This window comes from Camellia sinensis, chromosome 12 (assembly GCF_055761805.1).
Source record: "Camellia sinensis isolate YWXY chromosome 12, ASM5576180v1, whole genome shotgun sequence".
NCBI lineage: Eukaryota > Viridiplantae > Streptophyta > Magnoliopsida > Ericales > Theaceae > Camellia > Camellia sinensis.
Genome location: NC_138972.1, coordinates 136,691,940 through 136,716,517, shown reverse-complemented (window position 1 = coordinate 136,716,517; position 24,578 = coordinate 136,691,940). Strand labels below are relative to the sequence as shown.

Below are 24,578 nucleotides of genomic sequence, written 5' to 3'. Positions count from 1 at the left end.
GGACCTAGCTCCCCTTTAGTTAAATATGTAGCAAAAAAAACAAACAAACTCTTGAAATGCATACTCTATAAAAGACTTTTCATCAATCATTGAAGTTGTGTTTGGCAAAATAGGAAAGAAGGGAATTGAAGAAAATTTTGAAATACTGTATTTTACCTTATTTGATTGACTTATAAATAAAAAAAAATAACAGAGGTTTAACTCCTCCCTTTAATCTTCATTATCTAAATAAAAAATTGGCGAGAAAGGAGTTTCAATTTAAATTTAGGTCCAACAAACACTACTTAGAATACAACGCAATCAAATATTTTCCATGAACTCTCTATCTACTTTATTCTTACTAAATAAAGAAAACCTCACACACCAAACGCAGCATAAGAGAGATTCAATCAATCAAGTAATTTAACTTATTTAATTACTACAGAGCTTAAAATTAAGAAAAATCAGCAGAGTCTATTTCTCCCTCTGCAGATAATAATAAAGGGTTAATTTTCTAAAATTTTTATTTATAAATGTTATGGTAACTCAGGTCTTATTTAAGAGTTTTTGAACCAATAAATCTTATTTAGTAAAACTGATAATATTATCAATTGTTTTCTAATTTTTAAACCTAAGAACATTATCAATTTTACATAGTAATGTTCCATATAATTGTTTCACTAATTGATGAAAAAAAACAAAGCATAAGATTAAAAAATTTTGCCTTTTTATTTATTGGTTTGATTAATTATCCAATAAAACCGAGAACGTTATCAGTTTTTTCATTTTTAATTTTTTTTTCCAGTGTTTTTTTTTTTGGTGTTTCACATTAATGTTCCAACATTATACTCCTTTATAAACACAAAATTTTTAGTTTTGTACAAAAAAATAATTCAATTTTTTCAATAAAACACATTAATTTTTTTTTACACATAATTTTTTTTTCTAATTTTTTCAATTTGAAAGTTGATATTTTAAAATTTTAAAAATCAACTTAAATGTCAACTCATCATGTTCTTTTATAAATAATTATAAATGATGAACAATCACTGTTTGAAGGGCAATTCCGACTATTAAAAATTTAATGGGACTTTAAAGTCTAAAAAATCTTAGTTAGGATTAATAGAGTATAAGTTCATAAATTACGACTTGTGTGTAAATGCACCAATAATAAATGAATGATTAAGTGGACGTGGCCCATAATGAAGATACATCAAAATTGGACCATATACTTTTTTTTTTTTGATAAATAAAATTGGACCATATACATGAATGAGACAATTTATATTTTTTTATAAGATTTATTCATATAAAATTAGAATAATATATATTCAAATGAAATTTTTTTCTCGCAACTTTCCTTTTATTGGCAATTAAACAATTAATTTTTTAAAATATTTTTTTACAAACTTCTGTTGTCAAATGAACATGTACCCATTACAATATATATATATATATATATAATACAACAATGATAGAGACCACTAATTTTGGAGCTCTAAAAAGACCACTAATGACATGACACTCAATAAAAAAAGAAAAAAAAATATAACACCAAGGCTAAAACATCAAATCATTCATGGTAGGGCCTACTGCTACATCATTAGTGATAGCACTAGTTAGTGCTCCTACTCATTTTCCTATATGATAACTAAAATATATATATATTTGTCGATTTTACTAATGATTTAGATTGAAAGCAAATTAAAAAATTAGGATTTAAATTGACAAAATTAAAGGCTAAAATCTTGTTTTTTTTTTTTTTTTTTGTTGCTAAACTACCAATAGGTCATAACAGCTGAATTTAATTCCATCAAATACTATTGAAAATAGGTTATAGTAAAATTATCGTTAAAAATAATTTTTTGTAATGATTTTTTGCACATGTCACTAAAAATTGACAATTAGTAACTTTTTTTTATCTCGATTTTTATAAATTGTAGTTAAAATTTGCAATCAATGACGTTTTTCTGTGATAAAATTTTCAAACTGTCGTTGAAAGTTGAAAATTAATAACTTTTTTTTGTGATATTTTTTTAAACTGTCGCTAAAATTTATAATTACTGACTTTTTTGTGACAAAATTTCAAACTATTATTGAAAATTAACAATTAATAATATTTTTTAATAGTATTTGACGAAAAATATCATTAATTATCATAAAATCTATTGAATAATAAGTTCGCATATTATCACCTATATCTAAGTTTTTTTTTTTTGTGTGGTAATTGTCACACCCCAAATCCGGGCATGACCGGCCGTGGCCCACAGGGACTTAGCCCAAGGCACACGTAAGCCTAAACACGAATCCAATCACATTGAACAACTGAATAATAGTCCAATAATAAATAACCAAAACTCAATCCAGACATGTCACAATTATAAACGGCAAAATCAACCGTAATAAAAAACCATCCAAACTTATGGGATATAAACAACCCACATATCAAAAATAATCCTAAATGAACTTCGATAAGAATAAATATAAATATGCACAAACTTGACATAACACTCTAAACTAAAGGAATGCCCTAGAGGTCCATGCAATTGAGTCCCCGCTATGCCATGAGTCCAGTCTAAGTCCTTCTAACACCTGGAAGTGATAAAAACTAAGTCAGCTGATAGCTCAGTGAGTAGCAACATGGATAGTAAATACAGTTTTGAAAACAGGGTTCAATTCCAAAATAAGATATATATCACAGAAACTAGATTGGCATACAGTTTGGTAAATACAATCTGTTTCAAAAAGAAGGTTCCACAAATCAACACTTAAAATACTCATGTCTCGCAAGAACATGATAAACGGCATTTTCCACTTAAAACAGATTATAACATGAACACCAATAATTTTCTGGGTACCAATAAAAACAAATAATCTGCCACACATTTCTCAGGCTATAAGCCCCGTTGGATCCAATACCGAACTAAGAGTCATCCTCAGGGTGGCACCTGGGCCTTTTCTCAAAGACGATCCGATTGAAGGTCACCTAGTTGTTTTTAAAGGTCTTTTCCTTACAATCGTTGAGCACTAGAGTCATCACGGCCCAACCCGGATCTGTTCCCTAGTGGCCAGAGTCACCACACACAGTGGAATAATTTCCCTGGACTAAATACACACATGGTCCCAATAATCAATACACATCAGTTTTCGCAAAACATGGTGGTTCATCATTATAAACATGAGACCAAAACAAATAGTTTACAGTATGCCAAGTTCACACATGTTTCAGAAATAATTTGATTCAATTGATAATATAATAATTTATCAAAACAGTTTAGTCTTGAAACAACAATTTAATTTTTCAACAGTTCAGGGTAGGGGAACATTTATAAAAATACGTAGCATGAAACTACTCACCTGGAACGAAATAATGTAATCCTCGAATAGAGTATGAAAGTCCAACTAGTGCCCTGAACCAATATGAAAACTACACGTCACTGCTAATTTAAAAATACTAAAGAATACGAACTGAGTAACCCCAAACTAAAGCGCACTAACACGGCTCAACCCAACTCACCGTTACTCTTAAATATTACCTAAGTTCATGTTCTTCAAGGTCTAAAATCACCCAAGACATAGGTTCCGATCGAAACTTAACTAAAAATAACTTTAAGATAAAACAGTGTTTTAAACAAGTTTTCCTAATCTATTCGCTAACTTTGAAAATTACAAAACCCACTCCACGCTATTCGAAAAATTCCAATAACCTCCAGATATGATCTAATATATCATAAGTTTCAAACCCAATTGGTTTCACTTGATTTTCTTATCAAAATAATTTTCTACAATTTATTATATCCAAACAGGTTGTTTTCTGCAGCACTTTAAAGAAATTGACGGTTCTCTTAATATACACGAGCAATCAATGCAAGGCCAAAAACATACAAAACTAGTCTCGTAACCGGTTCTAATGACACTAATTTGATAATTTTTGGATTTATACCCAAAGAGAACAACAATCCCGAATTTACTGTTTCGGACTGGTTTCCTGGACAGATTTGAATACCTCAATTTATATGGATTTCGACTCCCAAAAATTATGAAAAAATTCAGATATGCAATTCAATGTGTAATTGATCTACTGTAAAAATTTCATATTAAAATTCATCTGTTTGATATGGTTTCTTGATTTTTAAAGTTTGCGATTCTGTGCAGAATTTTTTGGACTGAAAATTACACCCAATCTTTACACATAAATTTAGCTCCTCAAGTTTCTTAATAGGATATCTATATACACAATACATAAACCTACAACCTCTCCATGAATGAATAAAATAATTATAGAATAAGGATAGAACAAAGAAAGAAGAGAAGAAAACCTAAGAGGGCTAACCTTTGATGATCACACACAACACAACACACCCAAAAGTTCTTTGATTGCAACATCTTCTTCTTTTTTTCCTTCTCTCAAACCTTCTCCCGTGGCTGCTGTGTTGTTGCCCTATGTGGTGAACAAATAATAGAGTAGGGTTTGTGTTTATTTTATTTTATACTAGTGGTGGGCACACTTAGGTCAAATAGATAGATAAATATACAAAATATCTATATAAGTTACATGCAACTCAAATGGTAGGAGTCTTATATATTAACCTTATGGTCTAGAGTTCAAGTCACACCCTCCTCTCTCTCTCTCTCTCTTTTTTTTTTTTTTTAATCAATGACTTTCACTATAAATTTATTTTAGGTTTAAAATTAATTAAAAGATCCTCCAATAATATTTAATTTGCACTTAAAGATTCATAATAAAATATTTGAGATTTGTAATATTATTATTTAATTATTTACTTAATTTTTATATTCGGGTTCTCACAGTAATTATCCCTTAATTTTTTTAGTGATTTTTAAATTTTTATTTTTAAAAAACTGTTATATAATTATCCTAAAACTTTTGGGAGTTGAGTGTAATTTAACAAAGAATGTATATTAGCTTCAAAGGAAGCAACTCTCTGTTTCTATTCCAGCAACTAGTCAAATATGATTAGTGTATTGATATTGATGGGAAGAAGAGAATAACATTCAAAACCATTTGAAGATCCTAATTCCAAACCCTAAAGGTGGGCTGTTATTGCGGGAGACTACCAGACATGTCGAGATTTTCCGATGTCAATTCCAACGCATTATCACCTCCGAACCCTTCATGGTTCACCCCTAAAAGGTACGCCATTAATTACTGTTTGGTTGGTCAGAAAATCAAAACCGAAACTTTTTTCAGCTCGAACTCTTAGATATTCAATTCTTGAAATTTGAATAGAGATTGTTTGACTTTTTTTTATTTTTAGTTTCTCCATTGTGAATTTAATAGTGATTATTTCGAATTTGAATCTGATGGCGATTGGGAAACGATTGTCATGTGTTTTAGTTTTGATTTATGCTTTAGTTTAATTTTTGGGCAGTGAAATTGATGGGTCTGTGACCAGAAGAGAGAATTCTACAGGTGGAGAGTAAAAGTTTGAAATTTAGAAACTATTCAATTAGGTCATATGAATTCACGCATCTTCCGTTGGAGTTTAATTTGTGGGAGGGACTGTTCAATATTGAGTGGTCAGTTTGCTGTTGAAGTTTGATTGAATGGTCTGGAGCTCGATTATACATTGTGATGAGTTACACTAATGAAGTTAAGTCTGAATAATTTTGGAAACCCTTTTTATAGAGTGAACACATTTTCTGTGTTATAATTGAGCTGAAGTGTTCTTGTCATTACTTAACACTGTAGGAGTTCATAGAGCTCAATCCTAACTAACATTAACTTGTTAAGAGCTGAATTTGGATTTTACTTTATTATGTATTATTTTTGAATTCTAGTACTAATTTAAGTAATAAGTCGAGAAATGTACTAACATAGATAATATATATGTATATTTTCCTTTTGTTCATTTAGCTATGGGATAAGTTTCTTATTACTATGTCTGCAGGTTACCAATAATTGATCTTTTGTCGATTGGATTTTCTTAATTCTCCCTTTGCAGGTTGCTTGGGATATTTTGTGTGATTAACTTGTTAAATTATGTGGATCGTGGAGCAATAGCAAGCAACGGTGTAAATGGTAGTCGTGGAACTTGCACAGAAAGTGGTACATGCACATCTGGTACCGGAATTCAGTAAGTCTTATACTTCTTTGCCATTTTATACTGTTTATATTTTCAAGTTTCTTTCATATGTTATGCCCAGTTACATTTTTGCTGATTCAATCACATTCATATGAACATCACTTGGAAACAGAATGGAACTTGTCCGAAAAATTAAATTTGATTTTCCTGCTACTGGTATTATAGAAACGAGGAATCTATCTGTTTGGTGAAGATTAGATTCTTGAACATTTTATTGTGCTGGGTAGTGGGTGTGGTGCATCCCTCTCTTGAAGCCGTTTTCATTTCCTCTCATTATATTTAAAGCCTCAATTCTGTATATATTGCACGTACTTCCGTTGTTAGTTTTTTGTTTTTTCAAGTTGTATACTTTTTTTTTTTTTTGATGTACTTTTGGTGTCTTCTTGTATATAGGGGTGATTTTAACTTGAACAATTTTGAAGATGGTGTTCTATCTTCTGCCTTCATGGTTGGACTTCTTGTGGCATCTCCAATATTTGCATCCTTAGCGAAGAGGTAAGAAATTTAGTACGGTGCATTGGTTGCTACTGTATCATGGCCTTGATATTCTGAAAGATGAGGAGCATGGTTTCAAGCTCAAGTTTCAATCTTTTCCAATATAACAATTGATTATATTATTATAGAACATAACATACGAAGGATCTCATGTTAATGATGAATGATTAAAACAATGTCAAATGAGATTGTAAGTAGCCAATAAGTGATTAATTATAGGACAGTGTTTAGTAGGGATCATAATATTGATAATGTGATTAATGGTGAAAAAGTGTGGATGAAGTTTATTTAAGGATTTACCATTCATACAATTGCACTCATGATACTAATTTTTAGAAAAATATTTTGAAATTATATTTTTGAAATTGTGTCACTGGTTGGTGTCTTGGTTTAGGCATTATTATTGTATTTCAACTATTTGGATGTGAGAACATTATTCTTGTTAAGCCTGTACATTCTGTGGGGTGGCCATTTTCCCAATGCAGGTCTGTTTCTAAGGTTAGTGTCAGACTGAAATATTATATGGAATTTAATAATGTAGTTGGATTGTTGGTATTTGTTGTCAACTTGTTAATGGTATTATGTCTAGCACTCTTTGTATAATATTGGACAATTTCCAAGAACAATGCTACTTGAAAAGTTCTTAAGCATGCGTGAGGATTTTTAGTTTGTACGGAGGCTTAAAACAAGAGTGTGAAATACTACTTGTGTTTCGATGGCCAGCTTCCTTTTGGGTTTTCATTGAACTGTATGCTTTGGCATTGGATTAATCTAAATGGAGCTTAAGTCTCTTGTTTCTTGATGGTACTGAAATTTAATTCTGAAAATACTCAACATTGGGCCATCCAGCATCATCAATTGCCAAGCTAGAACTCAAAATTGAAATGCCTTTTTTTCTTATATATATATAATTTATTTTATTTTAACGGTTTTCTAGCCTTTGTAGTTTACGTTATGGAATGCCGAGTTCTTCCAACTAATTACCATTATTGAGTTGTTCCAACTACTTAACTTTTTTAACTTTTCCTTGTGTGTGGAATTTTGCAGTGTTAATCCTTTCAGGCTTATTGGAGTTGGATTATCAGTTTGGACTTTTGCTACAGCTGGTTGTGGTATTGCATTTGATTTTTGGTCCATCACTATCTGCCGCATGTAGGTGTATTGCTCGGATAATATTCAGATAGTGTTTCATAACATAAGAATTTGTTGGCTTGCTTCCTCTGTCATAAAGACTTCTTATTTTTCATTTATGTGATTTTTAGGCTAGTTGGTGTTGGTGAAGCTTCTTTCATAAGTCTTGCAGCTCCATTCATTGATGATAATGCTCCAGTGGATCAGGTTTTCTTTTAATACTTTCTAATTTGGACAATGCTTGATATTTGAATCTCTATGTGAATATGATCCAGACGGACTGCTCACAAATGTTTAGAATACCAGATTGTCCTCTAATGTTGCATAGGGTGTTTCTAGGGCATCATTTACTTTACCCCCTTGTGATGCGGGTCTAGAGCACTTTACCACCTAGTCATTTAAAAATAGCCAATTACCCACCATGTAGTTTTGGACCATATTACAAGGGGTAAAATGGATTTTGCCCATATTTCTATTCTGCCTTGAGGTTAGAACAATATGCTAATATTGAAAATACACATCTTTACATCATTTAATCACTTGTTTCTTGGTTGTGTCCCACTTTTTTATTTTTTATTTGTTTTCCCCATTCAATATCTCGTGATGCTACTCTCTTGATGTAGCTTAGGATTTAATTTTCCTTATTCAGTTATAAGATGAGTGTTGCTGAGATGAGAATGCTAAAGTAGATGTGTGGCAAGAGTAGAAAAGACAAAGTTATGAATGAGTATATTCGTGAATGGGAAGGAGTGACACCGATAGAAGATAAATTGAGAGAGAATAGATTGAGATGGTTTGGTCATATACAACGGAGACCAATAGAGGCAGTAGTGAAGAGATATGATACAATGACAGTAGATGGAAGTGTTAAGGGAAGGGGCAGACCTAGATTGACGTGAGCTAGTGTAGTAAATGGAGATATGAATCTTCTTAATTTGACTAACCAAATGGCCTTTGATAGAGTTGAATAGAGAAGAATGATTCATGTAGCCGACCCCATTTGATGGGATTTAAGGTTTGGTTTGGTTTGGTTTGTAATACATTTGATGATTTTGTCTTATAAGGATGTGGGTGTTGTCTGCTTGTATTTAATTATCACATGACAACTTAAGTGGCTAGACACATGGCTCTTTAGAATGATGACACACAAGCAAGGGAATTTGGGTTTGGTCTTTAGTTCCCCTATAAAACCCAAAATCTTTTTTCATTTTAGGGTACTGTTGATTGAAGAAAGAAACCTGATGGCTGGTTTTCTCCTCCCTTCTCTCTTTTCCTTGTAGAAAGAAAAAAAGTTGAATATGGTTGCTAAGCCAAAATTCAGTCAGACCCCTTGTCTCCCACTTTCTTGTAATACTTTTTATTTTTGCTTATTAATATATTTACTTTCATTGCTGATTAAAAAATAGAAGAAGAAAAAAATGAAAATACATGTGGTCTTAGTGATCGCCTTGCTCTTGGGTTGTATTTTTCTTCTCGCCCTTTCATTTATTATTATTATTATTATTATTATCATTGAGTGAAAAATTTTCCATTTCCATATACCTTGAAGTGTTTCACTGGTATGTTAGTTTTAATGTTATTGCATTTTTTTATTTACACCCTGTCCTTGCATCAGAAAACGGCATGGCTTGGAATATTTTACATGTGTATACCTGCTGGAGTTGCGCTTGGCTATGTTTATGGTGGATTGGTAAGCACATTTACTTGTCTGCTACATTAAATTAACATTGTTTTTGTGTCTTGAATTTTTTGTTTTTAACAAGTCAACGAATCTATGGACATGATAACTCTGGAAGTTGTTTGTGTGACAGTGACTTTGTGACTGCTACTTTATCAGTCCATATCATGTTTGTTTCTGTCACTCATTTGTATCTCCTAATCTCATTTAAACTGCATTCATTGATATTATTTAGGTGAATTAAATACTAATCATAGTTTTTTAATTTGTTTTGTATTTGGTTCATAGGTTGGGGGTTACAGCAATTGGCGTTTTGCATTCTTTGGGGAGGCCATTTTGATGTTGCCATTTGCTGTTTTAGGTTTTGTTATGAAACCTTTGCAATTGAAAGGTGCATGTCATCTTAGGTATTGTTTTTATGTATTTTGTTTGCATTTCCTTGCAATTCTCATCAATTTGTGGATACAGGTTTTTCTCCTGCTGAATCAAAAAAAGCATTGACAGCTGTCTCAGAAGTTAAAGGTGCTGCATGTTATGATTACTTTGCATGAGATCTGTTAAAATTGATATATTATTGATTGATATGTTGTTAATTAATGTCTATTACAAATGGTTCCTTATATAGATGTAGGTGTAGTGGATAGTGATAGTGGTGTAGTGGGTTAGGTTTAGTGGAGTAGGTGAGGTGGTAGTGGTGTAGTAGGTGAGGTGGTAGTGGTGGTAGGTGATGGTAAATTCTAACAGCCCCCCGCAAACTCAAGGGGGATAGGAACTAGCCAACTTGAGTTTGGAGAGAGTAACAAAACAAGAAAATACATAAAAATAAAAGAGGATAGGAGACACTGTATGGTCGTGTCAGACCATTGGTGAAGACACTGGATGGTGGTGTCATAACGTTGTAGAGGACACTGTATGGTGGTGTCATAACGTTGTAGAGGACACTGTATGGGGATGTCATAACGTTGTAGAGGACACTGTATGGTGGTGTCAGACCGATGTAGAAGACAGTTTATGGGGTCATGTCGGACCGTTGTAGAAGACAGTTTAGGGGGTCATGTCGGACCGTTGTAGCAGACAATGTTGTGACAGTTGTTGTGACAGTTTACGGAGTCTTGCTGGACCCTTGTAGAAACTAACCGGAATCAATGTCGGGACAGTTTACAGAGTCTTGTCGGACCCATAAAGGAGCTAACCGGAATCAATGTCGGGACAGTTTATGGAGTCTTGTCGGACCCTTGTAGAAATTAACCGGAAACAATGTCGGGACAGTTTACAGAGTCTTGTCGGACCTTTAAAAAGTTGCACCCTCAAAAGGTGTGCCCAATTTATCAAAAGGCGTGCCATCAAAAGGCGTGCCCAATCCATAAAAAGGCGTGCCATCAAAAGGCGAGCCCAAGTCATAAAAAGATGTGCCGGACATGATGGCGAGGCACGTGAGTGCCTTGGCTGGCGCGCCCGTTTGTCGTCTGGCGTCAAGTGGCGCGCGATACGCGTGGCTGCCTCTTCATCATGGTCTTTATAAACCGAAGCGGAGGCTGAGGCTGAGGCAGAACAAACTAGTTGAAACTTCCTCGTTCTCTGAGAGCTGTTCTCTAAGAGCTGTAAACCCTGAAACAATCTGTAACATCTGAAACACTCTGTAACAACCCTTTCGGACATTATCCGTCTGAAACACTTAGCAACCCAAAACATGGCCTCGTCTTCCTGTTCAGCTACCCAGAATATGGCCTCTTCATCCCGTGGTCTACTCACTCTCTTTCCCGACCTCAACGAGTCAACAAGATAGATAACTGGTGCGGTGGCCAGTGAACCTCAACCAAACACCTCTGGTTTTGCTCCGTTGAACTTTCCGATGCGGTCTGTGGAACAAAAAATGGCGGTGCAAACTGATATTGAGGCCAATCAGTATACATTGAAGTCATGCGTAGAAACCATGACTGCGGTCACAAACTTGTCGCACCGGCTGCAGAGTAGGACAAATGAGGTGCAACATTTAAACGCCCAACTGGCTCTGCTCCAACGCATGTATAAGGATGCGCGAACAGAGATAAGTATGCTGAAAGCAGAAAATAAGGAGCTAAAGCGGAAGGCCACCGTTATGTTCCGATTTGGAGGTCCTCCATATGCTGTAGTGGAGGAGCAGGGAGAAGGCAACTTGCTTGGTGGTCTGGGAAGCACGGAGGCAACACCGTCAAGGGCCGCTCAGGACGGAGGCAAGAAGAAGAGACCGGCGGCAGAGTAGAGAAAAAAAATCCCGCCTGCGGATGTGGTTGTTTTGTTTGCGTTTTTTTTTTTTTTTTTTTTTTTTTTTGGATGTACAATTGTGAACGGGGGGAACCCCGACATGAATAAAAGGAGTGTGGTGTGCAAGTTCGTCGTCTGCCTGTTTTTGTTTTTTGTTTTGTTTTGTTTTGTTTTTTGTTTTTTTTTTTTTTTTATTATTAAGAATAATAATAATAATAATAATAATAATAATAATAATAATAAGAGGGGACAAGCCCACATGGGTGGCTGGCAAACTATATGCTGGGTATAATCAAAACCGTGGGCGTGAAAGTGAGAGAGAGAGAGAAGAGGATGATGGTGTGTGCAATAGAATAAAATAAACATAGATATATATATATATAGAGATATATTAAAATAAGAGAAGAGGATGATAGTCTGAGTGGGATGTTGGGTGGAGATTGGTTTAAAAAATAAAAAAAGGGTATGGGTATGTGCAAAAGGTGGTGGCTGTTGGTGTCATCAAGAGTGTTGAGCAGAAGCACGAGCCTTTGGCAGCTCACCATGGCACAGTCTCTGCACTTTCTACTGGGTTCTTAGTCGACACAAATCTGGAAACTTCAATTCCCTACACTTATAGACCACCTCCAGCACCTTTGCGGTATGATGCAAATCTGAGACATCCTCGAACTCCACCAAGCAATCAAGAAAGTTGTGGCAACAAGAATGATGCTGTAGTGCACACAACAGAACCATGGAAACATCGGATAATGACCTCAAGGGATCCGACTGCAAAATGCAAACGGATACTGAACTTGACCCATCAAAGGATCTGGAGGTGGAACTTGAGAAGTCTGGTGAACTTAAAAAATCCGGTGAACAAGAAGAAAAGGATGAAGAATGGAAGAGCCACTAAATCTGGGTACACTGGGTACGATTCATAGTGTTTGGAGGATCCAGAGGGTCCATAGGCGGCCTCTCATGCCGAAGAATCTGCGATGGTGCCGACAGTGTGTGTGTGTGTCTAGTCGTTGTTCAGAGTGAAGGGACTCCAGCCGGCAGTGTGTGTGGTAGATGAAGACGACCGAGACGGTGGTGTATAGGAGGACAAGTGAGAGGAAGGGCAGTGGTGGTGGACTCGAAGAAATTTCAAGGTATGTGTAAAAAAATTCTAGCGAATTAGGTTGAGGTCCGGCGGGCGGCTAAGGTGAGGTTACCGCCCGCCGGGGAAGCGAAAATACTAGGTTCTAAACCTGCTCTGATACCATGTTAAAATTGATATATTATTGATTGATATGTTGTTAATTAATGTCTATTACAAATGGTTCCTTATATAGATGTAGGTGTAGTGGATGGTGTGTAGTGGATAGTGATAGTGGTGTAGTGGGTTAGGTTTAGTGGAGTAGGTGAGGTGGTAGTGGTGTAGTAGGTGAGGTGGTAGTGGTGGTAGGTGATGGTAAATTCTAACAAGATCTTTCAATATTATTTGCAGTTTCTTATTTTTAATATATATATTTTTTATTTTAATGAACACTCCATTCTACTGTATGGACCAATTTTAAAAGGATGGTGCTGTTAATATTTGAGAATATCTAGAGTAATCCTGTATACATCAAATGCATATCACTGTATAGGTTTGAAAATCTATTGCCCTTACAATAATGGCATAATTTCAGAGTTCAGAGATTTCATTTGAATTCATAATAACCAATAAGAGACCTTAACCGTTAAAACCTCCTTGATAAAATGGTTGCTGATAAGAATTTTGCTTTCTAGGTAGACCTCTACTTACTATGCAATGTAATTTGACTCAAAAAAGTTTTTGAATAGTAGCTTGAATTAATAATGCTGATAAATCCTTGTATTGTACTGTTATGAAACTGTTTGATAATGGAAAACAATTCTTGTGTGTACTAAAAGGGTTGGTCCAATGGTGAAAGGGTTGGTCTAATGGTGAAATCAATGATTGTCTAAGGGTTGGAAAATTAGTGCCTTGTACATAATCAGATGGTCAAAAAGTTAGTGTCACGTGTCGCAAGTTGGCTACAGTGCCAGGCTCGTGACCGTTGAGTTTGGCACAAAGGCAGAGACATTGTGCATGCTATGGGCCTTCTTGGCACACTTATGTGGACTAGTGACATTTTTGTAAATATTGATATCTTACCCTTGGAGGGGCAAGAGTATTTTTTGGGATAATTACCTAGAATTTAATTTTGGTGATGCAGTGAAGTGTCTAGGGCTATTATGACTTCTTAAGCATAGGGGATGTGTCCTCCTGTTACTTTATATATATGGGGGAGGCAATATTGTGCTTCCTACTACCCCTGCTGCAACTACGGGGAATTAAGTGTGCAACCACGAGGCAACTTGGGGGTGAGCTCTAGCCTCCATGAAGGTATTTTAGTGTCTCCACTTGGGTTCGTGCAATACTATGCAATGGCTTATGGTGGTTGGTGGCTCTCTGGTGTGCATATATATAGAGTATGTTGTGGGCACACATGTGATCCACAGTGCTTTTATGGGACAAGAGTGGCCCCTTGGCTATTTGAAGTGCATTATGAGGATTCAATATGCAGTGTGAGGTTGTCAGGTAGGTTAGGACCTTATGCTACCACACGGTTGGGTAGCTTGTGGAGTTGTGGCACTAGTGAAAAGTTGTGGATGCTATGACGTGTGAGTGTCCTAGTTGTGGGCAACATTTTTTGTGGGCACTAATGTGCAAGGTGGTGTAGCTGGGAGCCTTGATGAAACCCTTAGTGGGGTTAGTGCTTTACTCATACGGGTGCTTGGTGCTGACAAGAAACCTGTTGACCATGCAAAGATGAACTTGGGACAAGCATGTCAACAGGTAACATTGGATATGCATGGCTTCCTTTGGGGAGTCATTCTTGTCTGGGAAACTTGTAGGCTTGAAAAATGATGAAAGTGAGGCGAAGAATTGGAGGGTTATGGGCATATGGCTGGCTTGGGCCTAGTGGAGTCTAGCCATTGTACTTAGACTGTGACACATAACCAATGCAAATTTTAAGGATGTGCTTTTCCATTATGGGATTTGAAATGGATGAGGCAATTAGTTTTAAGTAAAAGTAAATACCTAGGATAACCTTATGGATCATCCAGTCAACAATATTTTGAATCTAAATTTGTTGAACAACCATGGCCTTGTTTGGTTTGTCTCTTGAGAGACAATTTTTGAGAAATAATAAACAAAATATTTTGAGAAATTAATTCAATAGAATTATTTTAAACTTGAATCATGATAATATTATGGTTCTTACTATCATTTATCCATATTAATTTTATACAAATTTATTTCCATTATATATGTATCTATCACTTCTTGTAAAAAGGAATATTATGTATATCTATTTATAACTATTATGTTATGCAATTTATATTCTTTTGATATTGATCTCTTAGTTAAAGAATCAATTCGATATGGAGTCCAATGCTTCATACTCGTCTTAACAAATCTGACTAACTGAATTGGAGTGGGAATAACCCCATCGAGAAGCCTAATTACTTCACTTTAGTCTTCAACTTTTCTTTCAGTCAAGTGATATCCAGTATTTGATTGAAAGTTAGATAATGATATTTTGGCATGGTAGCTTTGAGATTTTCTTGTTCATAATTGTATTTAGAATGTAGTTTTCTTCTTTACCTGTAGTAGTTTGATTGATGCTTGTTATAAATACAGATGATTCAACCGGTAAAGGTGGCATGCTATCCATGAGGGAAGAATTCGTAGGTCAAACCTCAAAAGGACCTTCCAAGTGAGGACTCTCCTCCTGAAGCTCATGATTTGTGGCCTATGATTGCATATGATTGGGCATGAATTTATGCTGCCTTTGAAGTTTGCAACTATACAAGCTCAGGATAGACAGGAATATTGATTAATTTTTTTGAATCTTATTTTTATTGCAGGCCAAAATGTGGATTTATTAATCTGGATCAGTTATCAAGATTTTTGAAAGATATGAAAGTGCTTTTGCTTGAGCAGGTTTACGTCGTAAATGTTCTAGGTATATTGTTCATCAAACTTCACTTCCAACTTTTGTGCTAGTTTCTTATTTGTAGAAAATTGTTCATCACACTTCACTTTCAACTTTCGTGCTATTTTCTTATTTGTAGAAAGGTTATCATAGATGAGTTTTTGTTTGATATTTTTAATGCACCCATAGACTTGATGGCTAATTTATTTGCTTTACAGTGTTGCCTTCATAAGTGTAACTACAATTATGTAGTTGTTGAAGCATTCACTCTGTAGAATGTAATAACTTTAGTAATTATGTTTGTGTCCTAAGTTTCTATATACTAATTCTTCTACTGTGAATGCTCACTGGCAGGTTACATAGCTTACAACTTTGTCATAGGTGCATATTCATATTGGGGGCCAAAAGCTGGTTATAATATATATCACATGGTAAATTTCAAAGATTTTTATTTTATTTTTTGTAGTAAGAATAGTTTTATATCACTCTATATGAACACCTGGTTCATCTTTCTTTTGTGTTTATTGCATGTTAAAAGATAATTTCAGATAAAATAACAGTAGGTCTAAAAACATTTAACTTGGGTCTTTTGGCAGAGCGACGCTGATTTGGTTTTTGGAGGGATCACAATTGTCTCCGGAATATTGGGAACAGTAGCAGGAGGTTTTGTTCTGGATAAAATGACTAACACAATCCCCAATGCTTTTAAGGTAAACACTCTCAATGGTTGGCTTTAGGATTACCTTTCTGAATTTTGATTTATTGAATTCTTGCTTTATCATATCGAGTAATTATTTTTCCTGTTCGGAAATTCTCTGCTTAGCTGTGTGATCCATGTCAGTTCACCATTCAACTAGTACTTAGTCCTTTAATATTCCTTTTAAATTTAACTTCAGTAAAATCTGTTTGCCGTGGCATTTGAAGTCTTCTTATAATACACTAAATGTTTGAGTGAATTTCTTATCAACTTTAAAGTAGATGCATGAGTATCTTTATATGAATCTTCAACCCCCAACCTCTGTGACTGTGCAGAGCCAAAGGAAGATTCTTTTGTTCTTGGTCTGGAGTACATAGTTGTCAACGTGGTCTTCAAAAACTTGGCTCAAGTACCAGAATTCTCATTTTTCCTCTCACACTTATATTTGTTTAAAAATACAATAAAAGAAAAAAGAAGCTCTATAATCATATTTTTTTTGATTGTCAGTACAATGGTAATTAAGTAGAGACCAATTCATTCTTGCACAGATCCAGGATCATGTGAGATGTTTAGGATCAATAAAGATGTGTGATTATGGCTAAACCGAAGGTAGCTTGATGAGGCTTCCTTCTGGCTGCTGTATGGCTGATCTAGCAAGTTTCTTTCTTCTTCTTCTTCTTCTTAGAAGCTTCCAGCCAACCATACAACTTTGGGTTAATACCTTCCCATATTATGTTTAGCTCCTGGTGGGAGCTATTGCTGAACAAAAGGGGTTAAAAAAAAAGAGAAGAAAATGTTATTTCAAATCTGCCTCCTCAGAAGAACATATTGATGAAGAAGATATTGTGTACTTGGCAGTTGTTCTCCATGTGAAAATCTAGCAAGAAAATCGTCAATTATCATTTAGATTTTTCCTTTTATGTCAAGTTTAAGAGGTTGACGTCGCTTCTCAAGTGCTGTTAATATTTATTCTTTCTATACTACTAGACATTAAGATGCAACCATGAGTTGATTATTTTCTAAGGTTACTATCAACTGATAAAGCCGACCCTATTTCATGGGACTTAAGACTTGGTTTGGTTTGGTTACTATCAACTGATAAACTGGGAGAGTGTAGGAATTCTTAAAGCCTTTGAACGAAGGATTAGATCAAGTGATTAAATCTAATAACCAGCAACTTTCTTCTTGTTATATTGAATCATTTAGTGTGTTTGGAATGAATGGATTTTAATAAATTGGTATTTCAAAATAGGATTTTCAATGTCTGAAATGAAGGGAATTTATAGTGGGATTTGATTTGGAAGAAAAAATAGGCTATTTTGAAATCCCTTAAAAAATGATTGGGTTTCAAAAGAATTAGAATGACTTCAACTTAATACATTTCCTGAAATTACCTTCCCTTTTTGTAAGCTTCCTACTCTCTAACATCTTTTACCATCAATGCAATAAGGACATCATGGTCTACAATTTTTTTCTTTCCAATTTTTCATCAAAGCCAAATAGAATGGTAAATCCTTTCCTTTAAATTCCAATTAGTTGCAAATGCAAAAACATGACTTTCCGTTGAATCCTTTCCTTTCTTTCCCTTTCATTTCCAATTTCCAAATGGTTTTGGTTCCAACAGTGTTTCTGATAAAAAATGGAATTTAATAAAAGAAGGATATCAAATTTTTACCAATGCGTAATAATGTAACAAATTAATAATTTAATTGTTGAGGATGCTATGCTGCCTGCATTGTGGTCACAATAGAAAGTTTAACTTGAGTTTGGACTTTGGGTCGAATTGGAGAGGTAGTGTGCCATATTGGGATGCTCTTATTAGGAAAATGAAAAATTGCATGGGCCATGTAAGTGAGATGGTCGGATGGCATCAGCATACCTATGGTTTAATAGAAAATCGGAGGGAATTTTATACATATTTGACCCATCTGTGTTCTAATTTTATAAAGTGACAGTTGCAGAAATCTCTACTACCCAACTTTTGAAATTAGACAACTTTACAATGCATCTGAGAAGAACTAATGATCAAATGCCCCTACATAACCCAAATGAAACAAGATTTGTATTATTGATTATTTTTTTCTCCATTATGTTAACCACTGAAAAGTCTGGATGGATTCCACAAGATTTATGTTAATCATAAATTTCTTGCCTATGGGCCATGCGGTTTATTGCAGGTTATGAAGAGAATATTTGGTTTTCAATAGTTTAAAACACTCTATTGCATGCTGCAGTTATTTATTATCATTATGTTGAAATCTATCGTTTTACCTTACATGATGATATTTATGGTTTGCATCATTCAAGTTTCATGTGCACTTTTGCAGCTTCTCTCAGCAGCAACATTTCTGGGGGCCGGGTTTTGCTTTACTGCGTTCTGTTTTAAGAACCTATATGCTTTCCTTGCTCTTTTTGCTATTGGTGAGCTACTTGTATTTGCTACTCAGGTAATTTCTTATTGAAGCACAAATGTTGTTAGTGTTGTCCATTTACTATTGAATTTGGCCATTATATGCTTATTGTTCTGTTATTGAGTCAATTTAATGGATCACTTGAAGAGCAGCTCTAGCCAAGTTAACACCTGTTGGACCATAAGCTGCAAACACGTTCAGATTTTGATTGCCTTCAACAGGAAAAAATAAATGTCAATAAAAATAGAATAAATTTTTTTTGTTGACAGTGTTCGACAGGACTCAGTGGCTAATATATGGAGCCCACAAAAAAAAAAAAAAAATTTGAGTCATATGATTTTCTGTTTCACAATTGTTTTCATGACTCAGTGACTACATAAATGGAGATTTGGATATGCGTACTCATAGTGGCCCAAGGTTTTCTAAAGCCCTAGGCTGTACATCAAAATGATGCCCTAGGCCTGAGGGCCGTTAGCAAGAAGGAATTTTTTTGTGGGCCTTAGGCAAACTACCAAGTTGCCTTATGGTTGATCCGCCTCTATATTCATTGATTCCTGAAGAAAAAAGTTTCTTGTTCAGCCACTGCTTCAGCACCCTGTTTCCACATTCATTGAAAAGGCCAGTTACAAACATAAAAAGCTTGCTAGTGTTCCCAACTTGTTTTAAGCTTTGCCGTAATAAAATTGATCTGTAACAATGCAATTTTCTGTGCACTGTGCAGCATGTGGTTTTCGTTCCGTTAATCACCTTTATGATTTAAGAATACTGCAGTTACGTGGGGTTTATCTATTTGTATGAGCTGAATAAATTTATATATTATCGCTTTGCCATTAACCAGATATTTATGTGGTGCTAATGTTTGCAAGACAATAAGTATCTATAAAAACCAGGAATTCTGAAGACTCAATTAAGTATCAATAAGTAACATTCTACATGTTCACTGTTGCAGGGTCCTGTGAATTATGTATCTCTCCATTGTGTTAAACCAAGTATGAGACCGCTCTCTATGGCTATGTCTACTGTCTCAATTCATATCTTTGGCGATGTGCCTTCTTCTCCACTTGTTGGGGTTCTCCAGGTTTGCATCCAAAGCCTTCATAGCTTGCATCTTGCAAATAACTAAACTAATATTCTTCATATTGTTGAATCTTTGCTCATAATAACTCACTTGGTTTAAGTAGTGGGGTTTACTAGTAATGGCCATGGTTGTTAAAATTGGGATCTTATGTGCGATTGTTAGGAGGGCCTTGCTGATCAAATCATATTCGTATCATAAAATAGTTTGTTATATTTGTTGTTTGATAGCCTAATTTGGAGCATTCATCAGGACTACGTTAACAACTGGAGGGAAACTGCTCTGATTCTGACATCCGTTCTGTTTCTGGCAGCTGGAATCTGGTTTATAGGTAAATGTTATTGTTAATTACTACTTCCCTGAATCAAAAATTACCAAATTCATTGGATAGCATCTTGCAAAGGGTAATTTGGTAATCATGCCTCATTATGTTTCTGAAGGACCCTACAATAGACCATTTGTTGGCACTAGTAACATATGGATGACTTCCGAAAATAAAAATAAATTTGAGAAAATGTGTAGCAGAACAAATAGAAAAGACAGTAAAAAGAGAGGTTATAGCTGTCTATAACTACAGCATTATCCTTTGTGTGGAGGGATTATTGCATGTTGAACCCAAAAGAATGTGGCTTACTCCCAATTGGGGATTCTACCTAGTTCTCATTCCTCCTCTTTTTTTTAATTACCCGTCCAGAATCACTGCATGAGATGAACCATGGTTTCATGAAATTGAAGTTGGCCTCGGGTGTAATAGGATTCCCAAGTACTGTGTATTGAGGTGCTCCTCACTGGTTGTTGGAACGGCATGATCTGAGCCAGCCCTCAATTCAGAAAAGATGATAGGCCCAAAAGTATAAATAAGGGGTTCAAAATTCCCCATCTCATTGGGGGCGGAATTTGCATTGTTTGGATTTTGAATTTATGGAGGGAAGGAAAAAGAGAAACGGAGTAGAAAGAAGCTAATTTTTTTCCACCCCTCATTCTTTTCTTTTCTTTTCCCTCCACAAATCCAAGATCCAAACATTTCGGATATCAGCATTTCCAGGGAAAATAGTTGATCACTGATAACCGGAAGTCTCACCAACCTTGCAAACTTTCAACCTCCATATAAACTGCCAGTAATTCTGCGTTATCTTTTTTATATTTCCGCAGGGATTTTTGTTCACAGTGTGGACAGATTCAATGAAGATAGTGACCATCCAGTGATAATAATCGACACAGCAAGCACAATGCCCTTGCTTGAAGAGAGCATTGCAGAAAGAACAGAACTGTAAATACTTGCCAGAATAAGCAGTTCCAGTGCTGTCTGGCTGGCCCAGACTGATATTTTGTGTACATGCTCACTCTTGATGCTTTTCTTGTTTGTAAATGCCTCTGCAATTGTGATTAAAATGTGTTCATATTATTCATAGCTTCAAAACACGACGTGAGATTTTGAAATCATTCCTGTGGACAGGTGCAAGGAATTGTGAAGAACATTGGCACTTTATTTCAGGTTTAATCTTCACTCTTCGTTAATGTGTAAGCATTCTCAACTCTTAAAACAGTTTGTTGTAAATGGTTATTTAAAAACATCACTTGTGTACCACTTTTAAATGGAAAATTAGGGAGATACAAATTACTTGTTTAATGAGCTCTCATTTCATTTACCAGAATAGGGCTTTCTGGGGATGTGATTTCACCATTACACGAGGCCTAAGAGGAAAATAAATATTATTATACCCATGTGGTTTTGCTTTCAAACACTTTCTTGGTTTTTGAAAACATCACTTGTGTGGAAATTTTGTTTTTTTTTGGGGGGAGGGGGGGTTTTGAAAATGTCTTGGGTGCTTGCCTAAAAGGAGGCTAAAGGCTTATATATTTTGAAAAATAAAAAAAATATGATGGACAAATCATAAAATACTACTGATGGTATACTGTCATGTGCTATCGGACTCCGGTGATAATTTCTGTATACACACTAGTCTCTTTGGTTCAGACGTTGCTTATAAGTCTTTATTTATTTATTTTTTAAAAATCTGTGCCAAATAGGTCAACTTATGTTTATAGCTTATATAGCATAAATAGCTTAAATGAGTTAAAAGAAGAAAACAAAATTATTTACTGTTATCAACTTTTAGTTTGAAAAGCAAAGTGCTTACTGCTTAGAGCTTTTAAATGCAAAATACATAATTTGATTTTTAATTGAGAAAATAAAAAGTTCGGATTAATAGTCAAATCTCAAAATGGTATTCCTTATGGGGCTATTAAATTGCAAGAGGAAAGTGTGATATAAAATGGATTAAAGTGAAGTTCAGGTTAATTAGGTACTATTTGGCATAAATTAAATGAGTGCACTTATCTAAATTTTTTTGAGAACAATTAAAACTGCATATATATAAGGATAGAATAACATAGATAGTCCTTGTACAAAGAATTGAACAAACATAGAAAAACATCAAAAACTAATTCTAAAAATACAAGAGCCAGCATCATCAGCACGTCTAAACGAAAATCAAGAATTCTTTACCAGTAACCTCACACCGCAAGCCTCAGCAACAAATCCCTGCAAAGATATCAAAACACATCCAACAGACACATAAGTATAAGAACAAATTACTAGATTAGATAGTTCTATGCCAAGGAGGTCGAAAAAGACTGGGGTTGCATGCATGGATCTCTCTTGCGCTTGCCAAGATCAAGATCAAGATCAAGATCAAGATCATAGGGCTAAAGTCTTGGTGGTCAAATTCTCTTTGGGCCTCCTACACAGAAATTCCCAATGTGCTCAAGAATTAGTGCTAGCAACTGAAGTCTTGGTGCTCGAATATTTTTAGGGCCTCGTACACGAAAAATCTCAACTTGCTTTGAGATCGGATCTAGCAGTTGTTCTTCATGTACCGTTGAGACAGGGGCTTGTTGTTCCGACATAGAAATATCATTAACCTGTTGTGATTGTGGCTCAAGGACACTCGGGTGATGTTCATTAGGTTGCACTTCAACATTAGGATTTTCAACCATGTCAACTGGTGCATCTGATAGGGGTGACTCTTTTGTTTGCACTTGGACAAGCGACAAGCTCTGGCGATGAAGGAATCCGAATGTACCACCATCATTAAGGTTGTGACACAAACTATGATCAATAAAAAGAACATTTCTGCCTAAGATCACATTTTTCTTTTGCTTGAGAGGCTTTTTTAGAGTGGCTCCACTTGTGCCCTCTCCTACCCCGCTACCATAGTGTTCATATGGACGTGTGCTTCTTGATGGACCCTCCTTACTAGAATCAACTCTTATGCCACACTTAATTGGAAAATCTAATGGGAACCTAGGAGGGAATTTAGAAAAAGCACTGCCATTCATACCAATATCTTCATCCATAGCTGTAAAATCCCTATTCTGAAAAGTTCGCTTAGCCTTTTCCCAATCAAAACGAAAATCATCATCTAACGTATCATTGATAAGAGCAATTTCAAAGGGGTCTAAAAATGAAACCATATCATCTTGCAACGAATATTGCGAATTGTCATGAGTTGAGTCACTTTCTATTGTAATACCTTAACCTTTTTCTGTCCTTGATAGCCTCTTAATGACCAGAATAGACTTGAGCAAAAATCTTTTTCTCACCATTGTGACAAACCTTCCAAGAACACCAAGAAAGGCCCAAAAACTGACCAGACAAAGAGACCTCAAATAGTAAAGAAACTACACTACAAAAACTTAAAAGACACCAAACAAATAGAACCCTAAGTGCAGAGAAGAATCACAGCCCACAAACTTCCTAAATATTGCAAGTTAACAGAGATTTCAAGAAAAGCAAAGCATAAACTAGGACTAAATCTGGACTGAGAACAGGGGAGGAGAAGACTAGTTCTAAGTCGGAAAAGGAGGTCAAATATGGCTCATAGCACTGCCAATAGATAGATCATACCTTTGCAACTCCCCCTCCTCAGAGAGAGACGCGATCTGATGAAAATGAGTGAGGAGTGGTTCTGGAACTTCCTAGAAGTTGCCGGAGATTGCTCTGCAAATCGCCCAGACTTCATGTGTTTTCTTTTCTATCTAAATAAGTGTATTTATTTAAATCACATTATCTTTTATTTTTTTTATACATTTTTTCGTAAAAAATTAAAAAATATACTTATTTAGATCATTCAAAACAATCCTTTAAAAGTTAAAATTCTAAATTAATAAGATTTTATTAGTTCATTCTCATAATTTTAGATCAATTCAAACATAAAATAAGATATATAATTCAAAAGGATTGATAATTTCAAAAATAATCATGAGAAAAAATATTAAACTCATCTAATTTAATTTGTCCAAACAAACCTTCAACATGTTTAATAGTAGGATTAAGGTGAGGATTAGAGCGGGGTCCACATTTTTTTTAGCCTTTTGTTTCGTTGTTAAAAAAAATGAATGTGACGTGAAAAATGCTAAACCCTAAGAAAATTACCAAGTTTTTTGACCTAACCACACTGATATAAATATTTGATTAAAAATTAAATAACTTTTTTGAAATTTTTAACATTGCTCGAGATGAGGTGACGAAACAATCCCAAGTCACATAATTTTTTATTTATTCAAAAAAAACTTGCGACAATTTTAGTTTGAATATGGAGAATTAAATGAAAACAAAAATTCACCAACGCTGTCATTGCTGGTTCTAGTATTTTATTTTTTTAAAAAAATTATCTCTCTATTATTTAGGAATCCAAAATAATTATTTCTTATTTCTAAAACAAGGCAAGACAAGATGGAATGAGAGTAAATTTGTAATACCTGGGACAAATTAGGGAGGTGAAGGG

At 34.8% G+C, this 24,578-nt stretch overlaps 1 protein-coding gene and 1 long non-coding RNA gene across 3 annotated transcripts; one reads left to right on the top strand and one right to left on the bottom strand.

Moving 5' to 3' along the window:
* Positions 1–2,293: 2,293 nt before the first annotated feature.
* Positions 2,294–4,440, bottom strand: LOC145804807 (uncharacterized). Its single transcript, XR_014347274.1, has 3 exons — positions 4,313–4,440; positions 3,337–3,389; positions 2,294–2,571 (listed from the first exon to the last, which is right to left on the bottom strand). It is a non-coding gene; the product is annotated as an uncharacterized LOC145804807 (long non-coding RNA).
* A 436-nt stretch (positions 4,441–4,876) lies between these two features.
* LOC114323327 (Major facilitator superfamily protein) lies at positions 4,877–21,418 on the top strand. 2 transcript variants are annotated; one of them, XR_014347273.1, is made up of 17 exons: positions 4,877–5,134; positions 5,946–6,077; positions 6,480–6,581; positions 7,629–7,733; positions 7,844–7,919; positions 9,328–9,402; positions 9,679–9,781; positions 9,859–9,912; positions 15,311–15,386; positions 15,538–15,635; positions 15,960–16,036; positions 16,202–16,315; positions 18,630–18,749; positions 19,663–19,791; positions 20,041–20,119; positions 20,941–21,120; positions 21,245–21,418. XR_014347273.1 is itself a non-coding variant. In XM_082899982.1 (16 exons), the coding sequence occupies exons 1-16, from the start codon at positions 5,064–5,066 to the stop codon at positions 21,060–21,062; spliced, it is 1,533 nt and encodes a 510-aa protein (XP_082756108.1). In that variant the 5' UTR covers positions 4,877–5,063; the 3' UTR covers positions 21,063–21,418. The 2 variants fall into 2 exon arrangements, 1 of the variants encoding a protein (XP_082756108.1); XM_082899982.1 differs by having other exon boundaries at positions 20,941–21,418.
* Positions 21,419–24,578: the final 3,160 nt, after the last annotated feature.

Bases quoted from the DNA above. Each gene is read 5' to 3' on its own strand.
- LOC114323327 (XM_082899982.1), top strand. From the start codon at position 5,064: ATGTCGAGATTTTCCGATGTCAATTCCAACGCATTATCACCTCCGAAC. The intron at 9,782-9,858 runs GTGCATGTCATC...TTGTGGATACAG, and splicing joins GAAACCTTTGCAATTGAAAG to GTTTTTCTCCTGCTGAATCA. The intron at 16,316-18,629 runs GTAAACACTCTC...GCACTTTTGCAG, and splicing joins CAATCCCCAATGCTTTTAAG to CTTCTCTCAGCAGCAACATT.